General features: G+C 41.3%; 1 protein-coding gene across 1 annotated transcript in view; it reads right to left on the reverse strand.

Annotated features, from left to right (window-relative positions):
• LOC118416826 (gamma-aminobutyric acid receptor subunit beta-3-like) overlaps positions 1-11,386 on the reverse strand; it is a 37,614-nt gene extending 26,228 nt beyond the window's left edge. Inside the window, exons 1-3 of the mRNA XM_035822091.1 lie at positions 10,930-11,386; positions 10,475-10,542; positions 956-1,176 (exon numbers count right to left, since the gene is read on the reverse strand). Coding sequence (XP_035677984.1) covers positions 956-1,176; positions 10,475-10,542; positions 10,930-11,119 — 479 coding nt within the window. The 5' untranslated portion in view covers positions 11,120-11,386. The remainder of the gene's footprint in view (positions 1-955; positions 1,177-10,474; positions 10,543-10,929) is intronic.
• Between the last annotated feature and the right edge of the window lie 7,403 nt (positions 11,387-18,789).

Here is an 18,789-nt window from a genome sequence, read left to right on the forward strand (position 1 = left end):
GCGCCCTGGTAATGCTTGGGTCGGCACGGTGCTAGTTGGATAGACTTAAAGCTAAGGGCACAAACCGCCGTACGTGCAAATACGTATACGTGCGGTCTACATGTCAAACGTGTGCAGTCTTTTAGAATCCACGTATTTTTGAGCACGTAGACACGCCATAGAACTTAACGTGCAGGCGAAACTTTGTGTTGCCGTGTTGACGTACTCCCTCCCTGCTCTTGCAGTCGTTCCACACGTTTTCAGACATACGTGGCGGACGTGGCCTCTAAAAACTTACGGATGATTTGCACGTACGGCGGGTTGTGCCCTTAGCGTAACACGGTGCAGGATGCTGCAACAAGGCATATTTCAAACTTATCATTGCAACTGCCTAAAGTCAGACTTAAAGCCGGCTGTAGAATTGCATACACAGGTGCATTTGCATGGACGTTGCCCCCTACGGTTAAAGTGGTCACGTCTGGCCTAGCCTGTCTTCAACATAATAACACATCACTGCTTTTCACATTAACTTTGCAATTTGCGATTCCTATCGACTTTTCTGTATATATTGTTACTGTTGTTTGTTGATTGTTTAATTCTCATATTTCTTTGTTAATGTTATTCTGCGGATGTTATCATGTACGGGGTACGCCTGGAAAGCAGTGTGCTCAGCACTGAGTGTTTCCAACCCTGTATAAAGACAACAGAAATAAATAAAAAAAAAATTGACTCGCCTCATGCCGTATATGACCAAAACGAACGAACATGGACTATGAACGCTGAGCTGTTTTTGTACCACTTAGATGTAGTAATAAATCTGTATCTCTCTTATTTCATATAACCCTTACCTTTCGGAAGACCTTTACCTCCCTCATGACCTCAAGGAAAAGCAGGTTATGGGTTAATTTGAGCTTCTCGTGAATAGTTAAAGGTCCAAACAAACAAAACAAAAACACAAACTAACTAACTAACTAACCTCATGCCGTATATGAGCTCCCCGTCTGGGAACAGGCGGATTAATCTGTTGTCGACGGTGACCCTGTGAAGAAAGGCCTCCTTCGAGTTGAGGAGGAAGGTGTCGGGGACCCAGAGAGCCTCGACAAGTCTGCCGTCCAGACTCAGGCTCCTGTTCATCCCACGGTAGGCGAGTCGCTGGTCCTTCCAGAACTGGCGCAGGAGGATGGTGATGGTGTAGTCCTAAACACGGGAGAAATGACACATTTTAGAATGTATGGTAGCTGATGGGCTAAGTAAAGTATCCAGTACTGTTAATGCAGAAACTTTCGCGGTGGATTAATGTTCGCGGTTTTCGCGGTGGCCGCTTCACCACGAAATTAAGATTATCGGAGACAATTTTCCTTGGCAGTAAGAGACCACAGTGCATGATGCTACTGCGAACTTAAAACCACCGCGTAAAGTTCCTTTACTGCTACCGCCAAATTAATTCCCCGCAAAATGCATTTATAGTATTTCATTCCAAAGTGAGACCTATGGTACAAACCAATAGAATAGTCCTAGTCCTAAATACGGCGGAACATGACACATTTTAGAATGGCAAAATTGTGATCCCTATGTTAGACCTTTGTCCCAAAATTTAAGTAGATGACACGGGTCAAAATTAACGAAAAAATGCGTATTGTTATTTTAAAGAACGATTTAATTGTTCACCAAAGAAACCTTAATAACTTACCGGGAAGACGGACTAAACGACAAAATACCATGGAAAGAAGTATTTCTCCTCAAATATGAAATAACAGTGGATCTCCCCACCAGAATATTTCAATTTAGATTGGTACATAAATTACCAACAACTAGATTATTACACATTTGAAAACTAAAAGACTTTTTAAAAAGTAGAAAAAAATGTGATCCCTTTAGTCCTTGTAATGTAGATCAATTGGTCCTAAATGATTATGCCATGAAAGTCCTTGTGATGATGTTGTCTAGAATGAGACAAATTATAATTGCACAGCGGTTATCAAAATTAGAACGACTAAACTATTATCAATATTCACGTACCTAATTTAGTCTGTGTTTGCCTTGAACTGTCAAAAATGTACAAAAATGATTAATTGCATTTTTTGCGCCTATCCAAGTCCATCAACTTTAGAAAGGATTAGGTGATAGTCACTACAAACTGCGCAGATTTAGCGCCTGTGACGTTTTATTTGCCTTAATCCCAAAAGAAAAGAAATAGGTACCAATTAGGACTAATGAGGATTTGACTAATCTAGGTTAAGATCTACACATGTATCTTATGTAATCATAAAATTGCTCCTACGGTGCAACAGTGTTTAAGACGAATTGATATTGTTTACATGTAACGTAGGTGTAATTCATTATGATTAAAGCAGCTGCAGAAGCCAAGGATTTATAGCTGAGTCGTGAGTTTATCCCAGTAACTCTTTTTAAGACGTGAACGTTATGATTGATTGCCCAGATGCAATTTTTAATGATATCTGAAATACTGCGACGCTTCGGTATGTATTATGACATCTCCAATCAGCACCTACTAGAAGCTAACGAGGAGGCAGTGGCCTGGCTGCAGTACTGGCACGGAACGATATGATGATGATTATGACAATTTTGACCTCTTATACATTGTCCTCTTGACTTGACAGAAACATGCGACTGAACTGTTTTTTTTTTCAAATTCCCAGGAAGTTCATGTGCCTCTACATTCAGTAAAAAATAGAATGCAGTGTGTAGTGCTAGTGCTTCTATTTTGCAACTATTTGACTTGCTATAGTGGATTGTGCATGTGTGTGTGTGTGTGTGTGTGTGTGTGTGTGCGCGCGCGCGTGTGCGTGGGGGATATCATCTTTGTGTTGCTGTTTTTTTTATTAAGTTTGCCAACAAAACTAGACACCAATGGCGACATCACGCGCACTGAGCCCCTTACACGCAACAGACTTTCTATGCAGACGTTTATCTTCATCCTCATCTGGAGATCAGGCCAAACCGTTCTGTAGCTCCGGGGTCACGTACAAAAAGGGTTTCACACATCAACGTTGCCAACAAGGCAGATCTGTTGTTATCCATACTCAGGGGACGCGGCAATGTAGAGGGTTGGTAAGTGGCAATTGCAGGTGTTTGCATTAACCCCCCGTCCCGCGGAACAAAGATTGACTTTCCCGCAGCTGAAACACATGTTTATGTTTGAAGTTTTCCACTAAGGCCAGCGGGAGTGCGGAATTCTTATGGATGTAGAGACCACGGGGAGTACGGACATAATGGCTCATTCATACTTGTAAACATGTCGAGCATCGAGGGAATGCGGCGGTCTAAATGGGTTGCCGCGTGGCTACTTTGTGCAAAAAAGATGCCAAAGGTTCTGAAAGGTGGTCGTAAAAAGTTTATGATTGGATGTTTCGATTTTCATAATGAAATATCCTGTAGCTATACTACATCATGAAATGAGCTGCAGCGAATGTGATGTGAGCCTGGGTGACTGATCGAATTCTCTGGAATTAAGAAAAAAAAGCGTGTAGAATTTGATACGCTGGTTCCCTGTCAACTGCTTTCATGTCATCGCAATTTAGACTGAAGGTTTGGATGTGACGAAGCGCCATGTATTGAGAGATAGCAAGGCTAATTTCTGGCCTTTTTTTATTTCCATGGCTTTTGGCTTGTCGATAGATAACTGCATCTCAGACACAGTAAATGCAACTTTTCATTTAGATTGAACGCTCTGTCAATCTTCTCCGTCCTTAGCTACATCGCATAACGGCCTCTTAGAAAATCTTACCCGCAGATGCATGCTAATTTCTTATCTTTTACATTCATTCTTCATGGTTCATTCATCCGTACAAATGTACTAGGACTGCTGGGTGGCTGTGGAGACAGCATTAGTCAATTTTAATCCATCAGAAAACAGCTCAGTGGCCATGCATCGTAGTCTTATAAGGCAAACACTTTATTTCTAATAATTTGCCAAATTGATAAAACAAAAGCAGGAAAGTATACCGAATTTGACCAGCATATCTTGTGTGAAAGATATAAGCCAATAGCCACTGGTTGCCGTTTTCAAGTATTTTCAGGGTGAAGATTACAGTGCTTTGATGGATGGCATGGGTTATATCATACTTAGGCAATCGATTTGAAAGCGGTATGGATCAGATTAATAATGTAGCATGTTACGCCAAAAAGCAGTTAATGAAGCAACTGGATATGTTTTTGAAAACGGTCAACTCATACGTCTCAATGAGCGTCCGTTGTTTTTCGTCAGTTGCTACAAACTGTTATGTCAGTGTCACTGACTAAAAAGAAAGGATGTTGTTTGAATCAGCTTTTATCGTATCTTATTACATGGATGCCTAATCTTCACCGACGTAATGTAGCATGTTGCTTCCAATAAAGAAATGACAGATTCGATGATATATATATATATATATATATATATATATATATATATATATTGTAAGAAACTCTTCAGAAGCTTGTAGATGTTCGGATGATCTGTCACTAATTTTGCTTCTCATTGACTTCATGTAAATTTACTACCTTTGTGTCCATCTGCATGCTGAAATTTTTAGAGTATGCTTTATGACTTGCTGTATCATGGCTCCCTTTATATTAACACTGATGCCCACATATACAGGACTATCGACACGATCTGACGCAGGCTATATATAAGTCATAAATATTCAGTTCGAACTGGTCTTTACACTACACTGATCACTATCGGTGGACGTTTCGGCGTCGGCATCCAGCGGAGTAGGCCTCGGGAGTAGCGTAAGGGATTAGGTGTATGGTAAACGTGGGGCAGGTTGCTTATGTCGCACCAGATAGATTGCATATTTGTTAGAAACGTGGTGCAGGCAGGATTAGGTCTGATACCAAGCTTGGTACCCGGGATTAGGACTTCGCGGGGAGACGGGTAGAGCCCATGTCTGCCGTGGCAGCTGTTCTTCAGATGTGCTCTTAGACGTCTCTATTCTTTTATTCAATTGTAAAAGGGAAATGTATTCACATGTTTTAGCCATTTGATGACGTAGAGGCAGTGAGTTGTTATCCACTGTCTTCGGCACAGCATTAGAAGCCGTCGCACTTTCCTTCCATCGCTTTTTACCTCGCCAACCTCAATCGGACTCTTTTTTACCCATTTCTGGAATAATCCTGTATAATTAGACCTATCCTGGAGTATGCAGCTCCTGCCTGGTCTCCCGGTCTCACTAAAACCCAAGAACGAAGCCTTGAGCGGATCCAAAGACGGGCGTGCCACATTATTCTTGGAGACTCCTACGTAGGATACGACCCTGCACTTCAACGGCTAGGACTGTCACGGCTATCCGAGAGAAGGGAACTGTTATGTGTAAAGTTTGCTAAGTCACTCCTGAAATCTGAGTACAGAGACTGGCTACCTCCGCAAAGATTTCAGATAACTGGCCGCACTACTAGAAACAGTGAGAAGGTAGATTGCCCAGCAGCACGAACCAACAGATATAGGAACTTACGAGGGGCGTGCAATTAGTAATGGTCCTGACCCATTTCCCATAGCAGGAGATTAATGAAACTTGGCACAGTTATTAGTCTTTCTCTTCATAGGAATCACCCAGAGTTATGCATTTCTCCCATCGTTTGATGCAGCTCTGGACACCGATTTTGTAGGACACCCCAGGTTGGTCCTCCAACTGATGCCTCATCAATGGCACAAGAGGGACGACCAGGTCTGGGAGCTGTTTCCACAGACTTCCAGCCTCGTTTGAATTCAGGATGCCAGCGTTTTACAAGGTCATATGATGGGGCATCATCACCATAAGTTTCATTTATTTCATCAAAAGTCTTCTTTGGTGTGCGTCCTTTCAAATACAAAAACCGGATCACTGCGCGACACTCAACTGGTTCCATTTCACACCTGGTCCATTTCGCACCTGACTAAGTTCAAACACCAGTAAATCAGAAACCACAATTAGTTCAGAGCTGTCTTTTGCAACATAAGCCATAGAGATATGCATTATTACACATACAAAATTTCATTTAGATCAGACAACTGGAAGTGGGTCAGGACCATTACTGCACGCCCCTCGTACTAATACCGTACATGTGCCAACTGATTAACAAGTATGGCCTGATCCCTGAGTGACTTTTGAACGATTTGAGTGACTTTTGAACACAATTTTTTAAACAAATTATATCGACTATTATATTGTGCATGTCTGTCCATAAGAACCGAACACCTGTCTTGTTTGTGATATATAGTCTAAGACCAATGGTCCCTTATTCGTGATAAAAAATCGTATAGTTAGCAATTAAGATTTTGAACTATGCTGTCTTTTTAAATTGATGTACTTAACTTATAGTTTATTTCTCCCTGGAGGATCACATGTGAATACCAACGTAATTCAGACATAACTAAATGTCTGCAACATGGTATGTTAATAAAGATTTCAAAGATTTCAAAGAAAGATTTCAAAGATAATGAAAGACGTGTGAACAAACTATCTGAAAAGGGCTCAATGTTTCGTAGTTAAACACAAAATCCAACTCCAAGCTTTAACCAATGTTTCCCCAAAACACGACTTCTGAACAGAATGGCAAGAAATTAAAACTGCAACCTGTCGATCTCCTGTCCTCTAGCCTAGACACACGGTGATGTTACGTTGTCAGATATATTAAATTCCGTTTATGTCCTACTCAGCACCAAGAGACCACGTCTAGCGTACGTATTAATAGACCTAAAACTAGGACAACTAGAGTTCGGCGACCTCATACCTCCATGAAAATTTAGAGCTTTTGTAAATTTCATGCAATTGACTAAGACATTAACATTTATGCATGGTGTTGTTCATCATTGACAAACGTACACATGTCACAATTATAAAATTCCCATTATTAATCATAAAGCGGTTTTGCAATTTTTACATAAATTATGCAAATAAGTTCCTCATTATCATATTTGGTATCTGCTTATATTCCACCTATCATATTAACATGTGTTACATTTATTGAAGTCCAGTTATTGAAAACAATGGATTTATACAATTTCCTCATTAATTATGCAAATTAACTCCTCATTTGCATAACATGCATATCATTATGAACATCTTTGCCTAAGCTACCTGCATACCTAAAATGTAGGCAATCCGTCAATCCTTTCTGCAGTTATCCTCTTTGGAGTGTCTTGACAAAAACGCCCCTGCAGTTCCACAATTGAATGTTAGGGGACTGAAACTTGCCCCACTTTGTCATGACACTAAAATCTATCTACCACCCAAATGTCACGACCATATCACGTACGGGACAAGAGATACATTGAAAAAATTGCTATGACAGAATATTCTCATTAACTATGCAAATATACTCCTATTTTGCATAATTAGTATCATATCTTGTACAACATTGTGTAAGGTACCTACATACCAAAAATCATGAAAATCCGTTGTTCCCTTCTTGAGTTATCCTTGTCAGAAGTTTTTGACAAAAATGCCCCTGCTATCCCAAAACTAGACGCCAGGGGGCCCAAACTTACGTCATTTTTTCCTGAGCACAAGAGCTATCTAATTCTTAAAAATCATGACCATAGCATTGTCAGAACATCGAGATAGCAAAACCGGAAGTTGCGCTGCAGTACCAAGGTCACACACAAGGGGGGCCAAAATTGACCTTGACCTTTGTCTTCCCAACCCCTACCCACATACCAAATATCATCGTAGTCCATCAAGAGGTTCTCAAGTTATGATGACCACAAATATGCGGACACACAGACACACACACAGACACACAGACACACACACACACACACACACAGACAGACACACCAAAAACTATACCTCCATTTTTTCATGGAGGTAACAACGACAACAAGAAAGTAAGTTAATCTCTCATGATCCTTAGTTTACAAACAGGCCCAAGTAACTAACTGTATTGATTTGTCGAAACTTTCACAATGCAGTTGCTAAAATGAGAATACACAGCGGTGGTTACAAGTTGAATAAGACCTTTGTAATATGATTATAAATTGAAATTGATGTTTGTAACACATGGCTGTACAGTTCTGGCGGGCTAGCCTATGTAGTCTTATAATTAGAGCCCCAAGTTTGTTTGTCTGCGTTGCCCCGTGCCACAATGTTCAATTTTCAGAAATGCCCGAAACGGTTCTTATGAGTCAATAACATTTGGCTTGCTGGAGGATGTCTGTTTGAAGTTAAGATTCCCACATTTCCCGTAGGGTCTCATTACGCCGATCCACGACACAGGAGAGTAGTGGTCTGCGTAGACAGAACGTCACTGTCTTATACAATCTCATATTTTACAAGACCATACTTTGGCTCGCCATCTAGGCACTTTCTGACAACTGAGCCCAATGCTGCTTACATTGAAACTTTTTCTCACGTGAAACGCACTTGTTAGAACGTTCACAACAAGAGGTTAGCTATGTGAGTAGAAACTTTGTTAACGAACTTTTAACGTAAAGTCTTATGTCTGTCCTAGTCTAACACCACGGGTGAAGGTTGAATCCTACATTTAGCGTCCATATACATGGCACAAACGCTGCACAGAAGAGGCCAGGGCAATGACCCCATACCTCGATCATTATATCACCGATGTAACAAAAAAGTTTTAGGAAGCAGTTAAAACATTGATTTATCTACCCGTGGCACCCACACACGCACACACACGTGCGTGCGTTTGCTTTTAGCAGAAATGACGATAATTTACATGGCTACGAGCACCTCTTACTCAAGAGATACCACCGCGCCTTTACTCTGCAGTCTAGCAATCAAATGTTAACTCAGTCGTCGTGTCAGTGCTCAATTGAATATTTATCAAGTCTAAGTAGTGTCTTTTGAATATATCTAATCTATGTATTGACCGCTAAAAAAGCAACAAACTGGGAGTTGCCGTAGAGGTTATTCTAATAACCATTCATTACCAACTGAACCCACTTTGATAATCCTTTACGGGTCAGTGCGTTTGAATCACTGCGCTCTTTTGGGTAGTTTTGTTTCATTCCATTGATGCAACATGTCATTTGGTACAAGGATAGGTGGACGTTAGATCCATAAATAGATACATAGTAAATGCGCTGTTCAAAGGCCAGATCTCTCTGTAGACGCCGACTCTCTAGGACTTTGGCCAAACGCAATTCGAACCGAACCGGTAGAAAAGTGGAACGCATTTACAAAGCCCTAGATCCGCGTATCATACATCTCTAGAAGTAAAAGGGCGAGAGCAGACCCGATCAGTCATGCATGAGTCTCAAAAGAAGCCCGAAGGTCCACCGCGTCTCGCCGTGACCCACTCCCGCCATTTCCGGCACTGATAAGGCGCGGGGTGGCGGAACAGGTCGCCGGTGGACGTCTCCGGTTAGACTTTCAGAAAACTGGCCTGGGGCCGCCACGATAGGCTGCTATCTCCCAGCAGAAACACCGTTCGTAAAAAAAAAAAGAGAGACTCAACAGATGACTGCCGCGGCGGCGTTTGACACAAGAGATGAAAAAGATTAGATCTCGCTGTAGATAGGTCCCGAGATGCTGATTCAGGTTCTCATCTTCATATATCGTATCGTTCCCCACTTGTAGCCATGCGCAAGTTATAGCAACTAGATAAAGCTTATCCGCAGAATCATTCACCGTCGCCCTTTTCATCCGTAGGATCTTGAATGTGTATTTCTCGCCTTACGAGCACTCACGTAACGGGTCCAATGACCCCTGTTACTATCAGAGTCGGCGGTGCCGGAGACATTTGTACACGTCTAGTCGAATAATGGGGTAGAAAATGGGTATCTAAGTGCTAGATTGGCTTTATCTCGACAACTCAGGAGCTCAATTTACAAACTTCAGCGTCGGTGGCTTAACTTGTGACTGAACAAAGTACCACCGTAGGGATAGAATCACGTTTCCTGACGTCATCATCCTGCCTGCCTTGACTTAACCTGTAAATTTTACCCACAGAAAAGTGAAAAGACTGATTTTTGAAACGCAATAAAAATGCACCACCAAATCAGTTTTATAGACACTGTCCAACAAAATGTAATTGTTACACATGGAATGTAAGAAATCTTTAAAGCAAAATTCAATCTCGACCTTCCTTGTTCTATACTTTCTTATAAATCATCATCGCCGAACGCAACGTAACAAATACTCAATATACTGTAATTTGCATAGCAGAGCGTTTTAGCGTTTCTGACAGCATCACGTCATAATGGAGTGTGAAGTGTCAGAAAGCTTTACAACAAAACTTTAACTTGTCACTAGCTTTTTTGTCATCCAAACGTCGACGAACATAACGTGCTAGGTACACAGTATACACAGTGTCAAAACAAACATAAAGAAGCAAACTTGTACACAGTCTCAAAACAAGCACCCAGAAGCAAACTGGATGTCGTTCTGGCAATAACAATATATTATCCGCCTTTGGTGGAGAAACTGCAGCCATCAATCAAAGTTTGGAATGCATCTGACGACGACAATTAACCACTGGGGACCAGGAAAACGCTTTACACCGAGAGTCGGTTGGCTAATTGCTAGAAGGTAGCAGCAACAGTACTCACCAGATCTACTTCTGATACGGAGTCGATGCTCGCCACCGTCATACTCATGTTAATCACCAGGGCCTCCTCTAGTAAGAAAGATGAAGGCAGCAGTATAATCAACAGGTAATGGAGTGGCCGTTTTAAGCACATGTTCTGGCACAGTATTTGATCGTCTGGGTGCGATATGGCTTGACTGGCAGAGTCGTCTGTGATCCAATGCATTTCAAAACTGCAATGACGTAGTTTTCCGTCCTTCCGTCTTGACATGTGCTAATCTTACGAGTTCGGAGTATGGGAGAAACAGCTGAACAGTGATCCTCTGTCACACAGGGAGGATCTTGACTGAAGCTTGAAAAATGATAACGAAAGTGTGCAGAAAGGAAGCTGCTATTAAATATTGCATGGTCTATATTTAGGTAATGACCATTTCGTTCTTAATCAAAGGTGTCTACATAGGTTGCCATCATACTTACTGCCAAAATTGGGCCTAAAGTTCCTGTCGTAGCCTTCCAGCAGGCAGCTGATGTTGGGCGAAGCCTCGTACAGGACGCAGACCGTCTTGTTGGGGGCGTTTCCTTCGCATGGTCTCCACCACACAAACAACAGACCTGTTACCACGACGAGGCGTAACAGACAGGCAGTGTGCTTCAGCGATGCGGTCATGGCCGGGTAGGCTGATGAGCCAGCGCGCCACAGGTTGGATGTCCGCCGCCTGGCTTCGCTCACACGTCTGTCGCCTGGCTCATGTTACTTCACTTTGTTGTTCCCTCTGCCCGGCGCTGCGCACGGTTCACCTGCAGCCGGGAGGGAGGCGTCTCCCCGCATAGGAAGCCATACATTATGCATAAACCGGGGAAGGCTAACGTCCGCGCCGCTCGCCGGCGGGTCGGGTTCGTCCAGGGGCGTAGCAAATGGTTCTGACTGCTGTCGAGGCCGTAAAGTAGAAGTTCGGAGACGATTGCTGAGGCAAAATACGTGATAGATTTCCTTATGCCGTTCTTGGTTTTATGCAGGCCTGCAGCTGGCCTAGGGCATGCGCAATATTTTCACTGAAATAACCCAACACGTCACGGAACTGACGGAAATGATTCTTCATGTAAACACACAACTTCCCCCTGCAGACAAAGTAATAAGAGTCATAAAATATCATTATGGAAAATTGTGTGCATGTATACTATTATTTCTTCCTAAGAATGGAATGCATGCTTTTTACAGCACACTCGGTGTAGAGTAAAAATCTCCGCCAACTTAACAAACTCTTCGCAGAATCTTTTAAAACTACAGTATGTACATTGACCACTATCTGTCACCATTCCTCAAACTCAACTCAATTAGTTTTGGTATTTCGTGTATTAAGGATGGGAGCATACATTATCTTTGAACGAATTTGTATGTATGACGTTCAAAACGTAATAACTTGGGCATGTAGAATATGCAATCATATCGCAAATTACAAATTATTGACGAAGACCAAGCAGATACACCCAATGCCTTGCCGTATATGGCACTTTGCTTTTATCGACGACAACGTAGAAAAGTAAATACACGGCGATGCAAATGCTGTTGTTGGTAATCATAGCTTATCGGGGTTTATGCAACAAGGTAAGACAGCCACTATTTTCGCCTTGATTGGCTGAAAATAAGCAATGTCGTACGGTGCAGTGACTGCCCATTGGTGCGGCATCTTGTCCGTCCGGATAGACCAGCCCTTATGCTGATGTTACCGATAGATGACTGTCTCGGTTCAGATTGACTTTAAAAGCGTTGATGACCTAATTTAAAACTGCGAGGTAAATATATTTCTGTCCCGGAGGTATAGTAACAAATAGGTCAGGACTGATCGAGATTGCGCGTTCCACCTCCGCGGGTGATAAGATCCAACACGATGAGGGAGGTGGTAAGCTGTCGCACAGTCTGCTGCCAACAGAGATAACATGCTTGACTGGGTCAGATTTTTGCGGGAGTTGTAGATGATGATTGGTATTGATATTGGAGTATCAACAGAAAAAATCGCCAGGTCTTAAACCCCTAGGTAAATAGCAATGACATAGTTTATCATCTTACGAATGTTATGATTTATTGTTTGGTCACAAAGTCTTCAAACAACTTTCCCCACCAAACAAATGTGATTAGGAACGATAGTGAGCTCGATAAATCTTTAGAAAATGTGGACACATCATGTTGCATTGAAATTGACGACCTATGGTGTGGAGCTTACCGGAATTTTGGTCACTGGCTCAACTGTTCGCTGTTGTGACTCACTGAACCAGTTTAGACGTGTGACATTAAATGGGGAATATTGAGTTGCATTTAACTCGACGTGCTGATTTAGTGGACATGATGAGTCTTTAGTTACTTCCTCAGTTAGTTTCCTTGTTAGACCCCTATGTTTTCCCGTAGGGAAGTACGTTACACATGTTTATCACTCCACCGGGATAACAATGAATACATCGCTCTTGTTAGGACGTCCTCTCTGAAGACAATTGCAAACAATTATTGGATCAAATATCAGACTTTGGCCTGGTCTTGTGTGGCGTGTACTAAGTGTAAAGAACTGGTGTGTAACACCCAGAGGCGGATCCTAGATTATGCTAAACAAACAAAACTTGAATATTGATAAAAGATTCAAAGGTTAGGGAAACAGTTTTGGGATCAAGTAACATTTTGGGTTAACACTAGTGTTGATAATATACGGTTAAACAAAAGAAGGGAAAGGAAGGATTGATACTTTATTTGGTCAATCAGATGGTGCACAATTCAGATGTATTGGCTTCTACGCACTCGTGTCTTTATAACACGGATCTCTGGAAACGTCTGATGTAAATGTTTAATCTTAAAAACTTCACTTCCATCACTCACACAAAAAGTTAGGTTTATTTTACACCAAGGAACATTTAGCAGTTTGAAATTATTAACCTCTTCGGATGCTAGTTTTTAGAGTGACGTGTTGGAAAAGACCATTTGCTCACGCATTGGCCCCAATAATGAAAGTAATAAATGAAAATAAGAAATGGAAGAATGTTAGCCTCAATCTATTCACTGCTTAAAATTACACCAGGGATGCTTTCAAGGTTTTTCATAACCAAAAGTGTCCTAGCACTCATGACGCACTCATGACAAAACTTTTTCCTCAGTAATCAGTTTCCCGCAGCTGATGGTATCTTAGTCACGGAGTCTTCCTGGGTTTTCTTTTTAAACCACCGGGGATGTGCTCGGCAAAGTGACAAATAGATACATCCATCCATCCGAGAATAGTGGGAATCAGTGATGGATTGCAATAAAAGTTAGGGACTTACCTTTATGTCGTTGAAGGGTGATTTGTTTAAGCCCATTTTGTTGTGTCTGCTTGGAATGAGAAATATTTGAATGTACATGTTGGAATTTCTTAACTTGGTTACTGCTTAAACTTACACTACGTTTTCATAACAAGTATTGTTCTCAGGTCGTAGCGTTAGACGCTTATAACGAGAATAACAACAAGACATTTCCCCAGTAATCAGATTCCCATAGATGATGGTATCTTAGTCATGGACTCATTCGGATTTTTCTAAAACCACATGGGATCTAGAGAAATACTTGGCAAAGTGACAAATAAATTACATTCATCCGATTCTCAGCTTATCAGTGATGAATTGCGATAGAAGTGAAGGATTTATCGGTATGACGTTGTTGGGCTATTTGTTTGAGCCCACTTTATGTGTCTCCAGGAATCCTCAAGGACATAGAATTTTCCCCATTGGGCTAACCAAAGATGGCCATAACAATGATTCAAGACTTTCTGACAGCCGAGGGCGTCAATACTATTTTATTACGATGTCCTTACCGTGCCATTGCAGTGGTAGCAATGTTGAGTGATGTTCTTGGGAAAACGGCGTCATTTATCTTGTCTAATTGAGTAAAAAATGTAATGAAATTCTAAGAAAAGACACATTACGAGTTACATGTTTGTTAACAGACAATGCTGGGTGTTACCAAGCCATGCATTACCAAATCTATACCACTTTCTCTCGGCATCAAGGGCTGTCTATGGTAGCCACAGCATGTCTAGAACTCGAGATATCAATCCCTGAAGTTTCGCTGCAGTAGTAAACAGGTCGCTAAGGGGCCCAAAATCTAATCGCTTCCAGGTCTACACCCACACACCGAATATCGAAAGAATCCATCTAGGCGTTCTAGGGCTATGCTGGGCTTCTACACACAAACACACATACATGCATGTACAGACATACAAACATACAAGCGCTGACCTTCTTGGCGATGGTACTAAAAATGCAAGGTGCATCCAGGTAGATGAGCGGTGTTGTTTTGTTATCATCGCACAGGGTTTACTAAAGCTCTATGATGCATGGCGCACTGAAGAGTTCCCCTCCGGCGCAAAGAGAAAAGACTGATAGACTTCAAACTTGGACCGAACTAAGCCAACGAGATTAACGACTGATGATACATAAGTGCTTCATTTGAAATCCCCAAACACATAACAGATACCATTGTTTACACGAACGAGGGTATCTGATGAATGTTGATGGCAAGGTCCAATGATTGGCGTAAGAAATCTTGAGTGACCACATTTACTTTACCTTCAATGCGTTCTAATGGTTATAGAATGAGGAATGATTGACTTGATCTGCTTCTGCCTGGAGGAGAAACTTGTCACAAAGTTTGAACGCACGGACCGAGGATATTAAAAAGTACCGTAATCTTTGCGTCACACGGAGAACTTTTGCCAACACTTTGAGGAGAAAGTTTGAGTGGAACCGACAGGGATTTCTCTCGAGCCGTGCAGTACTCGATACAGGAGAGTGCAGTCCATCTCTGTCAGGCTGATGGACATTTCCAACGCACAGGTTCAGCAGCTTCCGGCAGTTCCACGTGCCGGTAGCTTTCTACCAGGCGGTATGCATGGGTCTCACTAAATACCGAAAACAACCGAAAACAACCGAAAACAACCGAAAACAACCGAAAACAACTTTCACTAAATACCGAAAACAACCGAAAACAACTTTCACTAAATACCGAGAACAACCGAAAACAACTTTCACTAATTACCGAAAACAACCGAAAACAACCGAAAACAACCGAAAACAACTTTCACTAAATACCGAAAACAAGTTGACACAACCATAAACAACAGACAATCATTTCAATGGGTTATCATTTAATAATTTTGATTTTATTTTGGACAGAAGTTAGGCTAGGACGACCCATGTTATTAATACAATATTAGTAATAATAGAGTCAACGATCTCCTTTGCCTCTTGGAATATATTAATGTTCGAATTCATATTCACGGATCCTGTAAGTATCCTGTATTTTATAAACGGGGACTGATTGGTTAACTCGCAAACTCATCAATGGATATCTATACTACTTGGCATCTATTGTGTAACTCCAAGCAGAGGATACGGTGGAGCGGGGGTGTAGTAGTGGCTCCAACATGAAATCGCAGTCACTACTATCCCCCGACAAAACTGCTTCGAAAATGGGTTTGCTTATCAATTATTGTTGAATCTGCCTGCTGCGCATTTACCTCATGTGTACTACATTTTCTTCTAGCAACCAAAACAATCTAGCACATTTCTTGCTCAATTTTAACGCATTCCGCTATTACAACAAATCGGTTTAAATGGACAAACCGCAAACGTGTATTACCACAGAGGCCCCTTATTCTGGATTAAACTAAATGATCAAAATAAAACAGTGTGTGATAGAAAGGTGTTTCCACAGTCTACTTCCCTTTGCTGCAAAAATCCTCCAGAATCACCCCATTCTCTCCCTCGGCCAAGGAGAAAATAATGCAAGGGATAGTAACGAGTAGATGAAAATAAAATAGCAATAAGTAGTTGTTTAAGAGTCATTTTCCGGCTGTTTTGGAGTTCTGATCGGTTGTTCATGCGTGTTTTAGGAGGTTTGGAGTTGTTTTCGGTATTTATTGAGTTGCTTTCGGTATTTATTGAGGTGTTTTCGGTATTTATGGAGTTGTTTTCGGTAGATATCAAATTTTTTTCATTGTTTTCGGTATTTTACGGGTTGTTTTCGGTAGATGTCAAGTTGTTTTCGGTTGTTTTCGGTTGTTTTCGGTATTTAGTGAGACCGGTATGCATTGATGGTGCACATTGGATTTATTGCACGGCATTTGTACATGGTACAATGTATGGCAACGAATAATATACAAAGTACAAAATAGGTGTATAGAATAAGACATAACACAAGTCTTTGATATACTGTTACAGTCGAGTTGGGCTAATCATGAGTTTCAGTATATATATTCTTTCTAATAGCAAGGCAGTCTTTGATATATTTGCCTATAGCTATCTTTGCATTATGGGAGTTGTGGCATCTAAAGATATATACAAATCTGTCTGTAGCATCGAGTCTCTTGAAATCTGCTGTACTTGACTCGAGAAATATGAACAGCTCATTACGTAGAATAGCGTATCTAGAACATTCCATTAAAAAGTGAAATTCATCTTCAATATGCTTTGGACAGAAAGGACAAAACCTTTGGTCAAGGGCTACATTGTAGTATCTGCCTGTGTCAATATTCAATTTATGGCTACTGATTCTTAACTGAGAAATGCTAATGATGTGGAGCGGACACCTAATGTTTCGGATGAACTGAAAAGCGGTCTTTGACGCTGGAACATTTTTTGTTGAGTGTGCAAAACTAGTCTTACGAATGTGATTTATCATGCAGAGATCCATTCTTAGTATAGCAAATGGCTTTAAGACACATATCTGTCGACATTGCAACATACAAACTATTTTACCTACCAAACACATAGCGTCACTGCGAGGTTCGTTCACTTCGTCACTATTTTGTTATTTTCTCCGATTATTTGTAATTTAGATATTGCGTAATACGTAAAAGTATGACTTAGAAGATGACGAATACACGAAAAGAAAGAAATTCGTTCTTACAGTAATAGAATACTTACAGTTTATCCAGGAATACGAAACCTAAAAACTTACAAACATACAGCTTCTTGACCGAGGTTATATTCTACATCAAGTCAACTATGCCTGAAGAAAGTGGCCTGAGCCTATCTTGATTGCATATGTTGATAACAGTATAGAGTCTAGCATATCACCTCAAATGGTTATATTAGACTTATATTATATAGGCAACTGTCAAAATGTCATATTGCTTTTGATTGCCAAGGCGTTTAAAGGCTGAACGCGAGATTTATTTCACGGGAAGTGCAAACTGTGGTCAACAGCCACGGGCCTTCGAGGCGGATTCTCTGTGCACTTTAATTTCACCAGTTGTCACCAGAGCGATGATACTAAGTCTTTGGTGCGTCTTCCTTTCCATCAAGCGTTACAAGCAATCCTCCCCGTCTTCAGAGGTTCTCGCCAGCCGCTTGGGTGGTGCCTTGATGTGCTTATTTCCCACCGCACGAGCATGTCGTGGATTATCGGCTGAGAGGAGGATGGATGGGAGTCTTAGAAGCCGTGTGGCTGTCTTTGCACCTGCTGAGGAAGATTCGTTATCAAGTCTCGTTCATAAATTTCCCTTCTCGGTGATACCGTGTGCAGCGTTAAGTGACTGTGGCTGTGTATAGTACATGTACACGGTATTTAATGTAATCTGTCAACCTACAGAAGAAGTTTAATGATATTTGAGAACAGCCATTTCCTTTTCTAGTATCAGGATTTTAGATATTTGCAATATGCGGGAACTGAAGAGAGAAAAATATATCAGAGTGATTGAATTTCTCGTAAATGGCTAAAATTACCGGACTGTCACGGAATTCGTTCTTTTCAAGTGTTGTCCAACGTTAGTGCTGTTATCTATTCTCACCATAAGGAAAATGTATAGTTCCTAAAATTTATGAGAAGACCGGTGTCTTCTTGCAACTCAAGAGCTTCAATGATATGCGGGCATATAGAAGCTCCTGAGCAGTCTACTGGATAATGTTCTCTCTGCATACCCTAGGTGGTAATTTCCGAAGCTCTCTCTACCGTGTCTGAGGCACTGATGTGTGCAGTCTTGTTATCATTGCCAGACAGAACTGCGGATTACATTAATTGACTTTCACCTCGACCGAGAAACACGCAGGTTTCCTTTCACTTTTCGTCAAAATGACAGCGTAGGCATAAGTAAATTTAACACTGCACGTTAATATACTGATCATTAGTAAAAGCAAGTGACAGCTGTCTTTGTGTGCGCTCTTATGTCCTTGGGCCAATGTTCTGTAAGTGTTGATTACCTGTACAGAGCTGCCGTATGTAGTGAATATATAGAAGTAAATTCACCCTTAATGCAGCAAATAATCATCATTATAAGTCATCGTTAAGTAAGAAACTCAAATACAAAATGCCAAGGCACTGCC

This window comes from Branchiostoma floridae, chromosome 5 (genome assembly GCF_000003815.2).
Source record: "Branchiostoma floridae strain S238N-H82 chromosome 5, Bfl_VNyyK, whole genome shotgun sequence".
In the NCBI taxonomy this organism is placed as follows: Eukaryota; Metazoa; Chordata; class Leptocardii; order Amphioxiformes; family Branchiostomatidae; genus Branchiostoma; species Branchiostoma floridae.